This window comes from Onychostoma macrolepis, chromosome 01, assembly GCF_012432095.1.
Source record: "Onychostoma macrolepis isolate SWU-2019 chromosome 01, ASM1243209v1, whole genome shotgun sequence".
NCBI classification, from domain to species: Eukaryota; Metazoa; Chordata; class Actinopteri; order Cypriniformes; family Cyprinidae; genus Onychostoma; species Onychostoma macrolepis.
Window position 1 is genome coordinate 33,310,311 of NC_081155.1, and position 16,702 is coordinate 33,327,012.

At 34.8% G+C, this 16,702-nt stretch overlaps 1 protein-coding gene and 1 long non-coding RNA gene across 2 annotated transcripts; both read right to left on the reverse strand.

Moving 5' to 3' along the window:
* Positions 1 to 1,469: 1,469 nt before the first annotated feature.
* On the reverse strand, positions 1,470 to 9,159 carry tyrp1b (tyrosinase-related protein 1b). Its single transcript, XM_058779617.1, is given in 9 exon segments — positions 1,470 to 1,747; positions 3,677 to 3,826; positions 3,930 to 4,109; positions 4,269 to 4,436; positions 5,693 to 5,897; positions 6,866 to 7,188; positions 7,296 to 7,479; positions 7,481 to 7,652; positions 9,139 to 9,159. Coding segments are annotated over 8 exon segments (1,581 nt in total). The 5' UTR covers position 7,652; positions 9,139 to 9,159; the 3' UTR covers positions 1,470 to 1,547.
* A 2,853-nt stretch (positions 9,160 to 12,012) lies between these two features.
* On the reverse strand, positions 12,013 to 14,929 carry LOC131520336 (uncharacterized). The gene is made up of 4 exons (XR_009266041.1): positions 14,811 to 14,929; positions 13,529 to 13,649; positions 12,348 to 12,440; positions 12,013 to 12,246 (listed from the first exon to the last, which is right to left on the reverse strand). It is a non-coding gene; the product is annotated as an uncharacterized LOC131520336 (long non-coding RNA).
* Between the last annotated feature and the right edge of the window lie 1,773 nt (positions 14,930 to 16,702).

The following is a 16,702-nucleotide window of genomic DNA, read 5'->3' on the forward strand; positions in this document are numbered from 1 at the left end:
ATAATTATAAGATAATCATTAGTTTAAATTTCACAAGTGATGAGGGTTGAAGAAATCTTCTGATGGATAAAATGTACCAAATTGTTTCAACTCTGCTCCAGCACACTTTTCTGTAATCACTACATTTTAAGTAGATGATTCAGGTGTGTATGATAAGGTTCGGAACTGAACTTTGTGAGATTCAGCACCCCTCAACTAAATAAAAATTTAAGATTTAAATATGCAGTTCGTTTTGGACCACTAGGGGGCATCAGTACAGAGGGACCTGATGAAGGTTTAAAGTGATGGGATGGGATCTGAAAACTCAATGTACCCATTAAGTACAGTGAAGTTCTTCCTTTTTTGTCTCAGGATTTACCTAAGTAACAGTGGCATGCATGACATGATACGGCTTGCTGACTTGGTCATTATTGCTACTGTTCGAGTGATGAAAAAGGTCAGAAAAAGACTTTATTTTATGTGTTATTTCTTTGTAAATAGGGTAACATAGGGTGAAGTGGGACAAATATGTTTCATGATTGATTGCCCTTTAAATATCAGCAGAAAATCAAATGTTAATAGATGCCACAAGGGTAGTTGTCATTCCAAATGTTTTCATTTGCATCACAATCATGCATCACAGTGGATATGATCACGGTTTAACGTCCAATTCATCTCTGGCAAATGAAAATGCTCTTACAGACTCTATACAGAATGCAAACACACACACACACACACACAAAACCTAGTTTTAATTATTATTAACCCAATTTTAATTATTGAATGATAATTACAGAAAAGTATTTTTTGTAAAAAAAAAAAAAAGAAAAAAAAAGGCTAAATTATTTGAGAGGGTCTGGTTGTTGTCCCACTTTATTTTACATAGGACACTTTTTATTCTGGAAACTTGTTCTGATGGATTATGATTATTAATCATAACACTATTATGGCATTACATGAACCATGTCACATGTCTGTGTATGGACAATATCAGGAACATTATTTTCAATTTATGGTAACCAGGATGAGTTTTTTTTGTTGTTGTTGTTTTTTCCTGGAAAACAATTTAGAATATTATATATACAGTATATATATAATTTATATATTTATTTTGTAATATTCATGCATGTTGAAACTCTTTGTTATGTCTCTTTTGCAGTTGCACTGTTAAATAAAATTGAAAGTACACGAAAAAATCAAACCTTACTGAATTTTGAAAGTTTTTTTTTTTTTTTTATCAGAGTAATATAAAATATGTCACACTGTACAATAAACTTAAGTCATGTGTTCATATGGCATTCATAAGTAGTGCATCAACTTAAAATGACACATTAAATGTGTTTTATGGGCACATATGACTGTATTCTCAGTGTCTCGCTGGACATGAGAAATCTGATAATAAATAGTCATAAATTAAGCCCATGTGTCAACAAAACTTTTACAATGCTTTTGAATGCTAATAATTCATAATTCAGACTCCTTCAGTAAGCCTACAGTGTGGATGCACAGTGCAATAAAATAAAAACGTTTAAGATGTGTATTTTTTTTGTTGTTGTTGAGTTTCTCAATCACACCACAGACTGAGAAGCATGCCGCTCATCCTCTGAGTAACGCCTGAACTGTTCCCCTAGCAGTGGCTCCAGGCCCTCGGCTGAGCGGTAAGAACGTGCCCGAACAGCACACCCGATGACTCCTCCCACCACAACCGCAACAAGCACCACGGCAACAATGGCTATGGTGATGATCTCTGAAATTGTGTATGACCGAGCTGGCAAGGGAGAAAGAGAGAGATTTCGTGTTTATATGAATCAAACCACAAATCTATAAAGGTCAACAGTATTTTTTATTTGTACACTATGATTGTTGTGGCCCCGTTGCTCTCCTGTGTGCACTTCACACTCCAGTCCAGTAGGTGGCAGAAATGCATCTTCAACGGTTTGCTAACTTTGTTTAAACTGGTGTCATGACAAATCGGGTACTCCCTAAAAATGAGATCCCATTGGCTCAAAAAACTTTTAATGGGTACTTCTTTTAGCATGATTCCTACAAAATCCAACCCAATCTCATGAGAAAGCATAAGTAGGCCTATTTTACAAGTTTGTGATTTATTTTGAAACCACATGAAGTAATTCATAAGAAAATGTATGAATTTTTAATATTAAAAAACAACAACATTAAGGTCCACCCCTAAACAGAATCGCTAGTGGGGAGTAAGCAGACTGTACTAAAACTTATGAATGAGAATTTGCCACCAATTTGGCAAAACAAATAATAGTTATGAATCAACAGACTATGCTATAATGCCCATCAATGTCTTTGTTAGCTTATGTACTAGCATAGCATACAGATACCCAATTTGCCTAATAGCTTGGCTTATGCACCACTCATTTGCACTTGCCCTACATGTATTCACAACAGCCTATAATGTAATTATGTGTTAAATATCCAGAGAATTAATTTATAAAAAGACCAATGTAATGAAGAGTGGGAAGATCAGACACTGGCAGAAGAAGCAGGTTAACATTTCTTCCACTCACTGAACTGCACACAGCAGACCAATGGCTTCTGCAGCAGTTTTACTGTTAAAAATGATTTAAATTGAACAGAGCACTTGAAAAATGATCAGCGAGTCACATGGCCTTTTTTTGCTTGCACTTTTGGGTACTTCATTAAGTGCTGAAGTGAGTCATAATGTACTTCCATTAGACTCAATTCACACAGCTTGCTATTAATTAAATGATCTACTTTTGTGTTGTGCAGCAGAAAAAAGATGACAGTAAATGATGACAATCTTCATTTTTGGGTGAACTATTCCTTCAATTAAGCAACTTTAAGTTAGTTCAGATGAGTTAAACTAATAAAGCATTCCAGAAAGAACACTTCAGAATAGGCTAATAGTCGATCATTAATAGGTAACAATGCAGGACTAAAGAGTAGTGCTACATTAACACTTTAGCTACTACTATAAACTAATATGGAACAAGAATAATTAATCAGTAAATAACAGTAAATTTCGGTCTGAGAGTTCTTTATTAATCTGTACTTACAGAGTGAGACTGGCCCCATTACGAACTAGTAATTAACTATGCAAAATTATAAAGAATTATGAATTAATTACTAATCACAACATCAAGGTGTCTGAGACATAATAAACTGTCTTTTTTTTTACTCTGAATATGGTCATAAAATGCATTAGTATTTACTCACCTAGCCACTCCGCAAGAACTACTAATGATCTGAACCATTATTTCAAAGTGAAGAACCTTTTAATCTCTTTAAATATAGATCATTAGAAGTTCTTGAAGAGTTGCTAGGTAACATTTGAGTAATTACTAATGCACTTGACGAACGAGATGAGAGTAAAAAGACAATTTCTCATAATCTCAGACAGATAGTACTGTTGTGATTAGTAATTAATTGGTAATTCTTTATAATTTGTCAGTTATTAGTATGTAATGAGGACAATATCATTCAGTCATTATTGATTACCTCAGTCATAAATTAGTTAATCTTGTTTCCATATTAGTTTGTAGTAGTAGCTGATGTGTTACTGTAGAACTACTCATTAGGCCTGTATTACTTCCTATAGTTACCTATTAATGACAGACTATTTTTCTAAAGTGTATTTTTTTATTGATTGATTGATTGATTTATGTATGTATGTATGTATGTATGCATTTTTTGGTGTGTTACTCACTTGGCCACTGAACCTCATAGGTGTAGCCCAGGTTTTCTGGGGCGGTGACAAACATTTCAGCATTTCTGACTGGTGGCCAAAAAGGAACCATATTGAACTCTCTATTGTGCCCAATTGGAGCGTTTTCCTCAGGATAGACCACTGTGCCTGCTGCATAAGTACAGAGAACACTAGTTAGAATACAGCTGAAAGATAAAACTCTTTTTGGTTGTGTATGTATGTACATTAAGTGTATGTGTGTGTGTGTGTTTACCAGCAGTGTGTCTCTGAAGCCATTCATCAAAGATGGCATCTGTGAACGTGTGAAGCAGGACAAAGATGGGGTCGTTTGGTGACAGGTGAGTCTGTCCACCTGTGCCATTGAGAAACAAATGAGCCAGGTTGTGCAGACTCCTCACTACTGGGTCATAGTTTCCCTGGGGAGCACTGTAACCTAGTGACACACAAGAGCACCAATTAAAAGTCTCCTCGCTTTTAGGAGTTTATGCAGGTGGTTGTTTGGTGTGCTAGTCTCTTTGTCAGTGGCTCCAAACATTTTTCAAAAAACTTTTTTTTAAAAGTAGTGTTATCTGCAGTTGTGAGTGTATCATACCCTCAATAGTGTTCCTGAAGCTCTGAGAAGAAGTCGAGTAATATGGCGGCGTGTCAAAAGTGTTCAGCTCTAGACAGTCAATGATGTCCTGTGGTTCTGGTAACCTTTGAACCATGGGTCGGGCCACATTACCAGCAGGGTTTCTACTGATTGGACTTGTCTCTGTACCTGAATACACAGCAGTCAGAGAAGGTAAATCTCTTTTGATAAACTTTGATTATTAAAGATCTTCATTACAGACCATCAGGACTGTGTGTCAAAGGCAAAGTGTCTGGGTAAATATCACATACACTGTTTTATGTTAAGATTTGTTTAGGTTGTTAAATTGTGTCATGTGGTGCGACTCCCCCAAAACTCGATGATGTTTACAGTTTATTAATTTATAATATTTGTTAAAATTATTTTAATTTTGAAAAATATATATTTTAAAAGGGTGAATATAGTCAACTAAAACTGCAAAATAAATAAATAAATAAGAATTGTTACCTAAAATAAAATAATGAAATAAATTAGAAAATCTATTTATCTAAGCTAGTTGCCGAGGCAACATTTCTCATTTCAATTTAGTTTAACTTGATGTATTAAAACAATTAAACATAAAACTGAAATTAAAAATATATACAATTATATAGTACTGAATAAAAACTTTATAGACAAATAATTAAAAAGCTACTAAAAATGACAAAATTTTAACACTTAAACTGAAATAAAAATTAAACACGAAACTAAAATTTAAACACGGAAAAAAGTAAAACTGGTTCAAAATATTAATAAAAAACTATAATAATATCTCACTAATAAAAATACAGTAATACTAGTCTACACTCACATGTATTCATGGTGTAAGGAAAATATTTGTTATAACGTTTTACTTGATGGTTGCACTACATTACATTTTTAGAGTTATAACGTTTTCTTGAAAATGTTGTAAAAGTGTTTCATAACCATATGAAATCAAAATGAATACTTAGATGTTTTGTCTTTCACACTTTGTCATTTGTTTTTGACCCATGAACCAAATCTCTTTATGAGGTCCCGCAGACTTTGAGAAAGAAGCATCATAAGATTGAACATTATACTATTCACTTTGTCTGCAATCGTGAGTCACTTGCAAATACAATCACATGATCCTAATCGTTTTGCCCATATAAGGTTTGATCTTTCTTCTGAGCTCTCGAAATGCCTCAAAGGATTAGTTCAAACAGCATGTGAGCAGTCTTAGGTCTTGGAATGCATGTGTGTGTGTGTCTTACTGTTGCAGATGGTCTCCAATGTCTCACACTCCCCCACACTCTCACAGATCTCCCACCAGGGAGAGGACACAAAATTAGATGTGTGTTTTTGCAGTATTGTGTGTGTATGTGTTTGTGTGATGTATAGAGAAGCAGTGTGTGTTATTGGTATGTTGTGTGAGTGTGTCGTACTGTTGCAGATGGTCCCCAGTGTCTCATACTCCTCCACACTCTCACAGATGACTCTCCACTGAGAGAACACAGAGTTGGAACTGATGCCATTGGTGTCAAAGCTGCTTCTGGCTCCCAGCAGGTCATCAGTGCAGATATCACACTCGCTGCCTCCTATTGCAAAGTTCCAGTATGGCAGGGCAAACGACGGGTCCCCCAGCATGTCCTGTGCACACACACACATGTGTATCCCAACATGTCCCATTAGCTGATCCTTCTATCAATGGGGAATAGTTGGTATTTCTGCTCACTGCACAAGATAATAAGACTTGCCAAATTGATTTTTCCAGAATAAAGCATACATCTAACAAAACTTTAGAGGATTATGCTTAAAACAATGAAAAAGGAAAAATAAGGTAAAAAGATTTAATTTAAGTCGAGATACATTCTCTGAAAAAAAAAAAATCTTAGTTTCCAAGTAAATTGGTTCTTAGAATATTTAGTTTTTTGTTTTTTTTTAATTAAAAATAAAGCGAATAAATTAAATGATTAAAACAAATTGGTCAATTGGTCAATCATAATTATGACAAAAGTCGAAATTATATATAATATATAAATTATAGATAAAAAGTCAATATGATCAGAATAATTACATAATTATGACAAAATATCTAACAATTTTGACTTTTTGTGATAAATAGTTAGAATTATGCCATATAATTATGCCATACTTTCAACTTTTTATATGTCATAATTGTAACTTTTATGACGTATGATGTACCAAAGCATGACTTTTTTTCCTTATGTATATAATATATATATTTCTCTACTAGAGCTTTCAAGCTTTAAAAAGAATGTCAAAGCATCATAATAGTGGCTCTATTGACCCTTCGCTGGGAGTTTGATTGACAGGCCATCTGACCAATCATAGCGCCAAATCTGCCATTTTGTCTGACAAACAAACTACTGTATGATTTCAGAAAACTTGTCTTACAAGGTATGAGTCATATGTCAACTTTTATAATACTTTTTGCATTACATTTGCCTGGAAAAGAGCAACCAATGCATTCTTTAAACTATCTCCCTCTGTGTTTGTCATACAGTCATACAGTTTTGGAATCACATTGACATTCTTTAACAGGTTTTGTATTTCTGTTTCCTTCTGTATAATTATCATTATCTGTTTTGGCTCACCTGCATGTCCCTCTCCAGTTGCAACAGGTGGAACCGGTGCCAAGTGACAAATCCTGGTCCTTCGTGAGAGAAATCCACACCTCCGAAGCTCTGCTGGCCTGGACCCATGTAAGTCTTACTGACTGAATAGTAGTGGGTCCAGACAAAGTAATTATAAATGGTAATGTTCTCACACTGTACATTTGCTCCATCAGGACCAAAAATCTCCTGATAGCGACGGGTACAGATGACCAGGTCAGGATGGACGGTTCTTTTAGCCTGGTCCAGAGTGTTCACAAAGGCTCTTTTCTCATCTGTAGACATCTGCATGACGTTACGTCGCACTGAGAACACACACAAACCCAGATGAGAAAGAAATCAAAGCACACAAACATCACATATTGTATGTATTTGCAGTACATATCTGTATTGTGTGTATTTCTGTCCTCACCCACGGTGGCTCTTTGATCACAGTTTGGCCCTGTGAGGCCATGTCGGCATCGCCCACAGTTAAATCCACTGAAGTTTCCGTTACACTGGCAGGTCCTGTTAAAGAACCTCAGTGGCCATCGTTCTCTATCATCCCGCCCATCGTGAGGATACTGAGGCCCGTGTGGATGGCGGTCAGCAGCAATTGGACACACATTGACCTCTCCCAGTACTGGATCCACACTCATCATTGGGCAGTCCAGTAGGTGATGGGCAGCAGGTGCCACTCCGCAGACCTTCTGGTGTCACACACTGACGTGGGAACTGAGCGTGCGTCAGCACAACGCACATTAGCGCTAAACACACACTCTTCCACATCCTGGAAACACATATATGGGCCCACATGCATGCATTAAAATATGCTTAAAGTGATAGATCACCCCGCCTCCCTCCCAAAAAAATAAAAAACAATTCTGTCATCATTTACTCAACCGCATGTCATTATAAACACGTACAACTTTATTTCATTTGTGGAACACAACAGGAGGTGCCAGGCAGAATGAAAATCAAACGGGTTTGGAGCAGCATAAGGTTGAGAAAAATATGTTGGTAGGTTAAAATATCTCAAAAATGCATAGATTGTGAAACTTAAGTTAACACACGTGCTACGTGTATTGCGTTAGGCTAATGACTTGTCATAGCACTTGTATATCATTGCTCTTTTGTTGATTTTGATTGCTTCCATTGTCCTCATTTGTAAGTCGCTTTGGATAAAACCGTCTGCTAAATGACTAAATGTAAATGTAACATGGTCAATATCATAAAAATCAGCTTTTTAGCTATTCATTGCAGTTTATACTTGTAATATTAGCAAACTATTCAATTAGAACACGTAAAAACCCTTTTTGTTTACAAAAATATATTTTTGTCTCATTTCCATCTAAACATCAGATAACAAAATAAATGCAGAATCTCTATATTAAAACATATTAAGAATCCTTTTCAGAAAATATATCTTGAATTAATGATTTACTCATTTGAATTCATTATTTTTCTCATCTTGTAACACTTTTTTATGTTTTATGCATTAACTTATTTTTATATTTTATTATTTATATTATTATTATTATTATTATTAATTTATTAATTTATTTACACACACACACACACATATATATATATATATATATATATATATTTTTTTTTTTTTTTTTTTTTTTGCAGTTTAACATGAAAAATTAAGCATGAATTGAGAAAATTATTTCACCATTAAGTGCTATGGCTTGCTTCAGGAAAATGAGAACCACTCTGGTTCTAACTGTTAGTGTGTGTTTGGGGAATGAAAAATGTGCCCAGTAAGATCCATTCCTACTGCAGAAGATCTGAAATATGTAAGAAATGTATTACCCTGTCAAAGAGAAACAATGGAAAGCTACAGATTTTTTTTCTCTCTCTCTTTAATATTGTATTTTTTATTTTTAGTTGTTTGAAGTAGTATAGGCTTGCTGTTTTATGGCAGCCTTCTAGAAGCATCTAAGGATATAGACTGTTCCAACTTCACAACCTCAAACTGTCTAACTTGCTAACTAGTTATGTCCTCAGAGCAAGCCCACACACATGGATTGTGTTAATGGTTCTTACAAAATCAAATAAATTATTTCCTTTATCGATTTGTCATCTTGACTCTTTTGATGGCAAAAAGATCCTGTATCTATGCTCATCATAAATTTTGAACTGATTTATCAAACAACAATTCATCCATGTCATGCCCTAGTGGGCCACAATGTCAGTCTTCAACCAATGCATTCATATAAAGAGTAAAAAAGATACAAGTAAAGAATAAAGAATAAAATTAAAGTATGTACCTTATATCATCCGTTCTTTCTTTTCTGCCCCACTCTTTCTCTCACACACTGTCTTTCTCCTGTACTGTAGTGCCCCCCTGTGCTGCCCCCTGGTCAACTCTTTTATACTTACACCCCTCCTGACTGCACTCATCTCTCTGATCCCTCCATCCCGTGATCAGCAGCCAGTAGAGAGAGGGTGAGGAGAGAGAGAGAGAAAGGGTAACAACACAGCCTACAACTTTCTTTTCTCTTCAATGAATGTGGCTCTTCATTTGCGTAAGTTGTTTGACCTTTTCAAATGTCTGATAGATCAGTGGTCTTTGTTTTCATAACAGGCAAAATAGTGGACAGAAACAAACCATTTATTAAAGAAAAGACACGTGTCTCAAGTCTGTTATGAAAGGATTGTGCAGGAAACATAGAAAGACATTTGAATTGTTTTCAGTTCTGAACACTTTAAATTTCAATTAGTATATCCCCAAAATAACAAGTTTTTTAAAACATATTTCTATAAAATTGGATATACATTTACAAGTAAATGGAAATGCAATAAATGTACAGTACGTGAATTGTAATTATTGTTCTGCGTTCTATTGTTCTTCAATACAAAACCGTAGAAAATCTAAATCCAAAAATTACTAAGGCCTAAATTCAAGATGTATGTATTTGAATTTCATACAAAATTTCCATCCATTAGGATTAAACAGTTTTATAAACAAAATAATAAATTAATGTGATCCCTATTTGCCAGTTATACATTAATGAATCAAGAAGCAAAAGGTTATTGTACAACCCGAATTCCGGAAATGTTCTGGACGTTTTTAAATTTGAATAAAATGAAAACTAAAAGACTTTCAAATCACATGAGCCAATATTTTATTCACAATAGAACATAACATAACAAATGTTTAAACGGAGAAATTTTACACTTTTATCCACTAAATGAGCTCATTTCAAATTTGATGCCTGCTACAGGTCTCAAAGAAGTTGGCACAGGGCAACAAAGGGCTGAAAAAGCAAGAAATTTTGAAAAGATTCAGCTGAGAGAACATCTAGAAACTAATTAAGTTAATTGCCATCAGTAACATGATTAGCTATAAAAGGGATGTCTTAGAGAGGCAGAGTCTCTCAGAAGTAAATATGGACAGAGGCTCTCCAATCTGTGAAAGAGTGAGTAAAAAGATTGTGGAATACTTTCAAATCACATGAGCCAATATTTTATTCACAATAGAACATAACATAACATAACAAATGTTTAAACGGAGAAATTTTACACTTTTATCCACTAAATGAGCTCATTTCAAATTTGATGCCTGCTACAGGTCTCAAAGTTGGCACGGGGCAACAAAGGGCTGAAAAAGCAAGAAATTTTGAAAAGATTCAGCTGAGAGAACATCTAGAAACTAATTAAGTTAATTGCCATCAGTAACATGATTAGCTATAAAAGGGATGTCTTAGAGAGGCAGAGTCTCTCAGAAGTAATGATGGGCAGAGGCTCTCCAGTCTGTGAAAGAGTGAGTAAAAAGATTGTGGAATACTTTAAAAACAACGTTCCTCAACGTCAAATAGCAAAGGCTTTGCAAATCTCATCATCTACAGTGCATAACATCATCAAAAGATTCAGAGAAACTGGAGAAATCTTGTGCGTAAAGGACAAGGCCGAAGACCTTTGTTGGATGCCCGTGGTCTTCAGGCCCTCAGACGACACTGCATCACTCATCGGCATAATTCTGTCATTGACATTACTAAATGGGCCCAGGAATACTTCCAGAAACCACTGTCGGTAAACACAATCCGCCGTGCCATCTGCAGATGCCAACTAAAGATCTATCATGCAAAAAGGAAGCCATATGTGAACATGGTCCAGAAGCGCCGTCATGTCCTGTGGGACAAGGCTCATTTAAAATGGACTGTTTCAAAGTGGAAAAGTGTTCTATGGTCAGATGAGTCCAAATTTGACATTCTTGTTAGAAATCACGGACAACGTGTCCTCCGGGCTAAAGAGGAGAGAGACCTTCCAGCGTGTTATCAGCGTTCAGTTCAAAAGCCAGCATCTCTGACGTCTTCAAATAAACTGAATGTGTTTTAAATACACTATAACCAGTTTTACATATTTATCATCAATAAATCAAATTTGTTTCTGTCTCAACCATTTTAACTATATCGATTGTTCCACAGCTAGCATATTTTTACCATGTTCATACTTTTAACTGAATAAAATGTTTTCACAATTAACCGATTTACGCGGATCCTATGATTTAAATAAAATGTATTTGCAAATTAAAATAAAATTTCTAAATAATTTTCAAATAAATCTTACTTGTTTCTTACATGTTTAATTTATGTATAACTGACAAATATGCATCACATTAAATTTTATTGTTGTTGTTAAAACTTTATAATCCAAATGGGTAGAATTTTATATTCAACTCAAATGCATAAATCTTAAATAGATTGTGGGACAGTACATTTGTTCAAAAGTATTTAGTCGTGTTTTTCAGAGAAATAACCAAACAAGATAAATTGAGAAGCAAAACTGTGTAATATAATAAAACTTGTTTTTCTCCAAATATATATTGAGTCAAGTTGATTTCTCTTACCACATGGGGAAATAGTTTGTTTGTTTATTCAGTTTAAGCATAAACCATGTTAAATGTTAGATGTTTTAAACAAGAAAAAACTCAATTAAAAAAACTAAATTCTAAATATATTCTCTGAAAACAAGCCTTAATATTTTATGCAGTTTTGCTTTTCAAGTACATTTATCTTTTTCCCATGAATCTTTAGATATTTTTAATGAGAATCCAGCCTAAATATGACATGTACTCTGCTTTTTCCACAAATAACAGGTCGTTTTACTGCATGAAGAGCAACACAATTTGACATTTGCTGTCAAGGATAACCAGACCATTCAATACACATATAGACACACAGACCCATGTTCACACAGTCAGACACTCACACTTGCACATCTACAGTCATACTCCTTAAGGTCAGCAATGCTAAACAGCAGAGGTTATGGGGTCATAGGACGAATTCTTCTCTGTGGAATCCAGTGGGATAGCTGTCATAGCAACGTCCTCTTGCTGGACCTCTGAGTACTCTGGAAGGTCGTCTACAGCAGTTCTGTAAGCACAAACAATCAGTCAGGATGCATATGTGTGTATGTGTGTGTGTGTTTATGTTCCTTATAATCAGGGTGAATATGTGTGTGGTCATATACTCACTGTTCATCGATTGGAATGGTGGTATCTATGTTGTTTGCGTCACATTCTATGCCTCCGTTTCCTCCAGCACACAGGTTCTTTGAGGCCACACTGCTGCACAAACATGTAGAAATATTAACATTAGATCTTTCAGTATCAGAATCTATCATGAGCCAGAGGCAGGTGGTATTAGGGAGAGGACCATTCTCATTCAATCATTATAATTTTTAGAAATCTCTAAATTCAACCCATTCTCCCACACACTCACCCACAGTGCAAACGTTATATCATCATAAAATATTCATGAGTCACAATAAGGCTTATAATGTGTCCCCCACTTTTCAGATATCATTGTTTCGATGCTGTAGGGAGCATTTTGTGGGAAAAACTTTGACTATGACTATGAGTGCAATGTAATGTAAGTCATCAATATTTTTTCCCAGCTGTATTTAACCAGACAACTGGTTATTTTTAACTGCATTTATCTGCTAAAACTATGTTATAAAATTAATAGAAATGTACATAACATTTTAAGAGCACAAATATACACTACTGTTAAAAAGTTTGGGGTTGTTGTTGTTGTTGTTATAATAATTATTATTGTTGTTATTAGTGGTGTTGTTATTGTTGTTGTTGTTGTTATATTATTTATTTTATTTGTTTTTTATTTTTTATATTTAAAGAAATTTTATTCAGCAAGGACACATTAAATTAATAAAATTACAGTAAGGACGTTTATAATGTTAGAAAATATCTCTGCTTCAATAAATGCTGTTCTTCTGAACTTTCTATTAATCAGTGATAAAATATTATATTGAAATAGAATAAGGTTATTTTAAATTATAATAAGATTTCATAATATTACTGTTTTCACTGTATTTTGATTTGAAAAAATGTAGGTGAGCATAAGAGAGTCTTTGAAAAACAATAAATTTCACCCACCCCAAATGTTTTAATGGTATAGGTGGCTTCAAAGCAGACATGGACTAAAATTAATTAAACCAATGTTCATAGTTCACTTGTGGGTTTGAGTCTTAGGGATCTTGTTCTGTAGGTCACTTTTAATAAAATCATCCGTGTGTGTGTGTGTGTAAAGTGTATGTCTATATTGTACATATATATCTCATCAGTCATTGTAGTGATGTTCCAATAACCACTTCTCCTTTCAAAACTCCTTATAGTCTTACAAAGCACACACAAACCTATTTGGCTTTCTCCTGCACTTCAGAATGTAGACAATGGTGACAGCAGTTTGCAGAATGAGAAAGAAAGCTGCTGCTATGGCTCCTATCTTCCATGCTTCCTGCCCTATGGCTTTGGTCTCTGAAGCGTGAAAGAGAAAGTACTGTCAAATATAGAAAGTTAAATAAATCAAAAAAAGAGAAATGCGCAGGTGTGCCTCTCTATAGAGACTACCATCTGGCACTTTCCACGAATAGAGTACAAAATAGTAAAACTCTTCAAAAATATATTTTTTAAATAAATAGTCAGTGACAGGTGCTTGACCTTAAGAAAATACTGATTGGCAACAACTAAATAATATGCTGCTTTATTTTCTAGCTGTTTTTTTTAACATTTGTGATTTTGCAACTGTGTTATCAGAATGTCTAAATACAGTTATTTTGTATTAAACCTTAATTTAGGTGAAATTTGCTGTTGTTTTAAACAATAAACAATAATTTCAAGTTTTAATAGACCAAAAAGACAAATCTGAAATTGCTTAATTAAAGTTGGGGTGGAGTTATAATGTCAAAAAAACACATTAATATAATATAATATAATGGATTCTATTTACACTAAGTCCAAATAGCAATAGATTCTATTTACACTATGTTAAAATAGCAGGATTTTCTGCTATTTATGCTACTTATTGCAAACGGTGGCAATTATCTGCACCTCAGTATTGTAGTACATTATAAAACAGTACACAATAATAACGTATTGAGCGTATTGATCCGATACATTATTTTATTATTATATCTTTTTGATTATTTCCTTAATTTTTACTGAAAATAAATGGTGTTTCATTGTGTGTGTTTCGTTGTGAAAGCGAAAGTTCTTTGTTTGGCCTTCCAAATGACACAACTATAAATCCAGTGGTTAAGTTATATTTACAACACTGTTCCAGAACAGTTAGGCCTACAACGCAAATATTCGAGTGTGTGCAGTGCATTTTACATGGTAAGGGGCATAACATTTCCGTCACACGCTTGAGGTATTTGGCCAATCACAACGCACCGGATAGCTGGCCAATCAGAGCACACCTCGCTTCTCAGAACAACGAGCTTTGTAAAATCGGCGCGTTTCAGAAAGGCGGAGCATAGAGGAGCAACAATAATGTACAGTATGTGGAAAATAATGTGTTTTTTGAACCTCGAACCGCGTCAACACATTGCATCACACCAAATAATGTTATTTTTTAGCAACATCATATGACCTCTTTAACAAATATCAAGTCAAATAGTGTAGAGGCAAAACACATACCAAGGTTTTTTTTGACTCGATCAAAGTGAGTTGGAATCTTTTGCCAAATTATTTTTTCTCCCTTTTTAAATCACATATCACATCAGAAAGGTGTCTCCACGACATGGTGGCGGCAACAACATTCTTGCCGTAAAAATGGGCGCGGTCATTTGTAAATTCTATGGGTCTAGCTTCCGGTCTCATCTGCGTCCAGCTATTTTTAGCTGTACAAAACAGTTCGTTTTGGTGCTTGACACTGAAAATTTTATTTTAATGTATTATCTTAATTGTGAACACACTGGTTTGTAGTGCAAACAGTTTTACCATTTACTGCACGTTGTTATTCTTCTTGGTATTTACCTATAGCGGCTAATGAACCGGAAGTCTCACCCATAGGCTTACTTCCGCGTTAAAGAAAAAGGTGGACGTTTGCACGGTGTTATGCAAATCTTCCCACACAGTGACTTAGACATGTAGGGGCGTGTTTGAATAAGGTGTTTTAGGAAGGCGTGGCAGAGTCTTAACTTTTATGAAGAATATCTCTTTGGGTTTGAGATTTTAATCTTTGCAACTTTACAGATCTTGTATATGCACGAACAGCTTGTAACACTCCAAAGACAAAGAAAAACATGAAATCGCATTATATGCATCTTTTGTAGTGTTAACTAGCCCAATCACACGTTGTTTCTGTAAATATACACTCTGTAATGGGCATATAATATAATATAATATAATATAATATAATATAATATAATATACAAATACAGCATGTTTCAGCATATATCCAAATGTTTTTGAAAAATGTAATCAGACTTTCAAACGACATTGATGAGAGGTTTTATGTGTTTTCAAAAATAGTTTTTGCAAGTTTGTTTAATTAACATTTTACTTTGGAGTGTTTAAATTATATTTATGTAGTTGACATACGTGTAGAGTCAACATGTTCCTCTACTGGTGCATTAGTATCTCCGAGCCTCATTTTGAGAACTGGCGTTGGTGGGAGCTCCTCAACAGTGTTCATCAACACTGATACACCCTGATTGTTCTTGTTCGGGTCTCTGGAGGTGATAATCTCATTTACATCACTGGCCTCAAATGTTTTACCTGTAAAATCTGAAGAAGTTTCCACACATTCATTGTGTTACATATAGACAGCAGGCGACTGAAGGTTTGACAGGGAATTTGTGTCATTAAAATCCTCACCGCCTGTTGCTTTAGACTTCGTAATAACAGGCTCCTGCAACTTAATTGGTCCCTGAGTATCCACGGTGACCTCTGTTGTGAAATAGGGGAGACATTTAACAGAGTGGTGAAAATTGCAGAAGAAAGATGAGATGAGAGCTGGAGGATACATATGGAATTTAAAATGACGCTCTCACAGTATATACTTACATGTGTGAGACTCAACAATTACATATAAAAGAGTTCAATATAGGTACCAAGAAGCTTTTGCAAAGAGATGTTTGTTTGTCACTGGACAAAATGACTTTTATTCGCTATACTGTATATTGTATGTGAGGCCATTTTCTACAATGTTGGTAATTTTCCCCCAGACCTAAATGGCCAAAGATATTGGTAAGCAAATAATGACTGGTTTTAATGAAGACTTAAGTGAAATACTTACTCTCATAAAACATCTTCAAATCACTAAATCAATTATAACAGATTCACATTTGATACCCAATTTTATCCCATGCACAGAAATGAAGAAAGTCTGCTTTATCTGAACACAACCAACTGTGACAGAGGCCATTTGACTCAGTGGAGCATGTAGTGCTTTTAGGAGGATTGGAGGGTAAAGTCCATGTTGTGTGGGAATTAAGGTTTAGGGGTATCTTAGTTTCAGCAGGATGAATGTGTTTCTGTATGTAGGTCACAGGAGCAGCAGGAGCAGAAACATATAGGACAGTGGT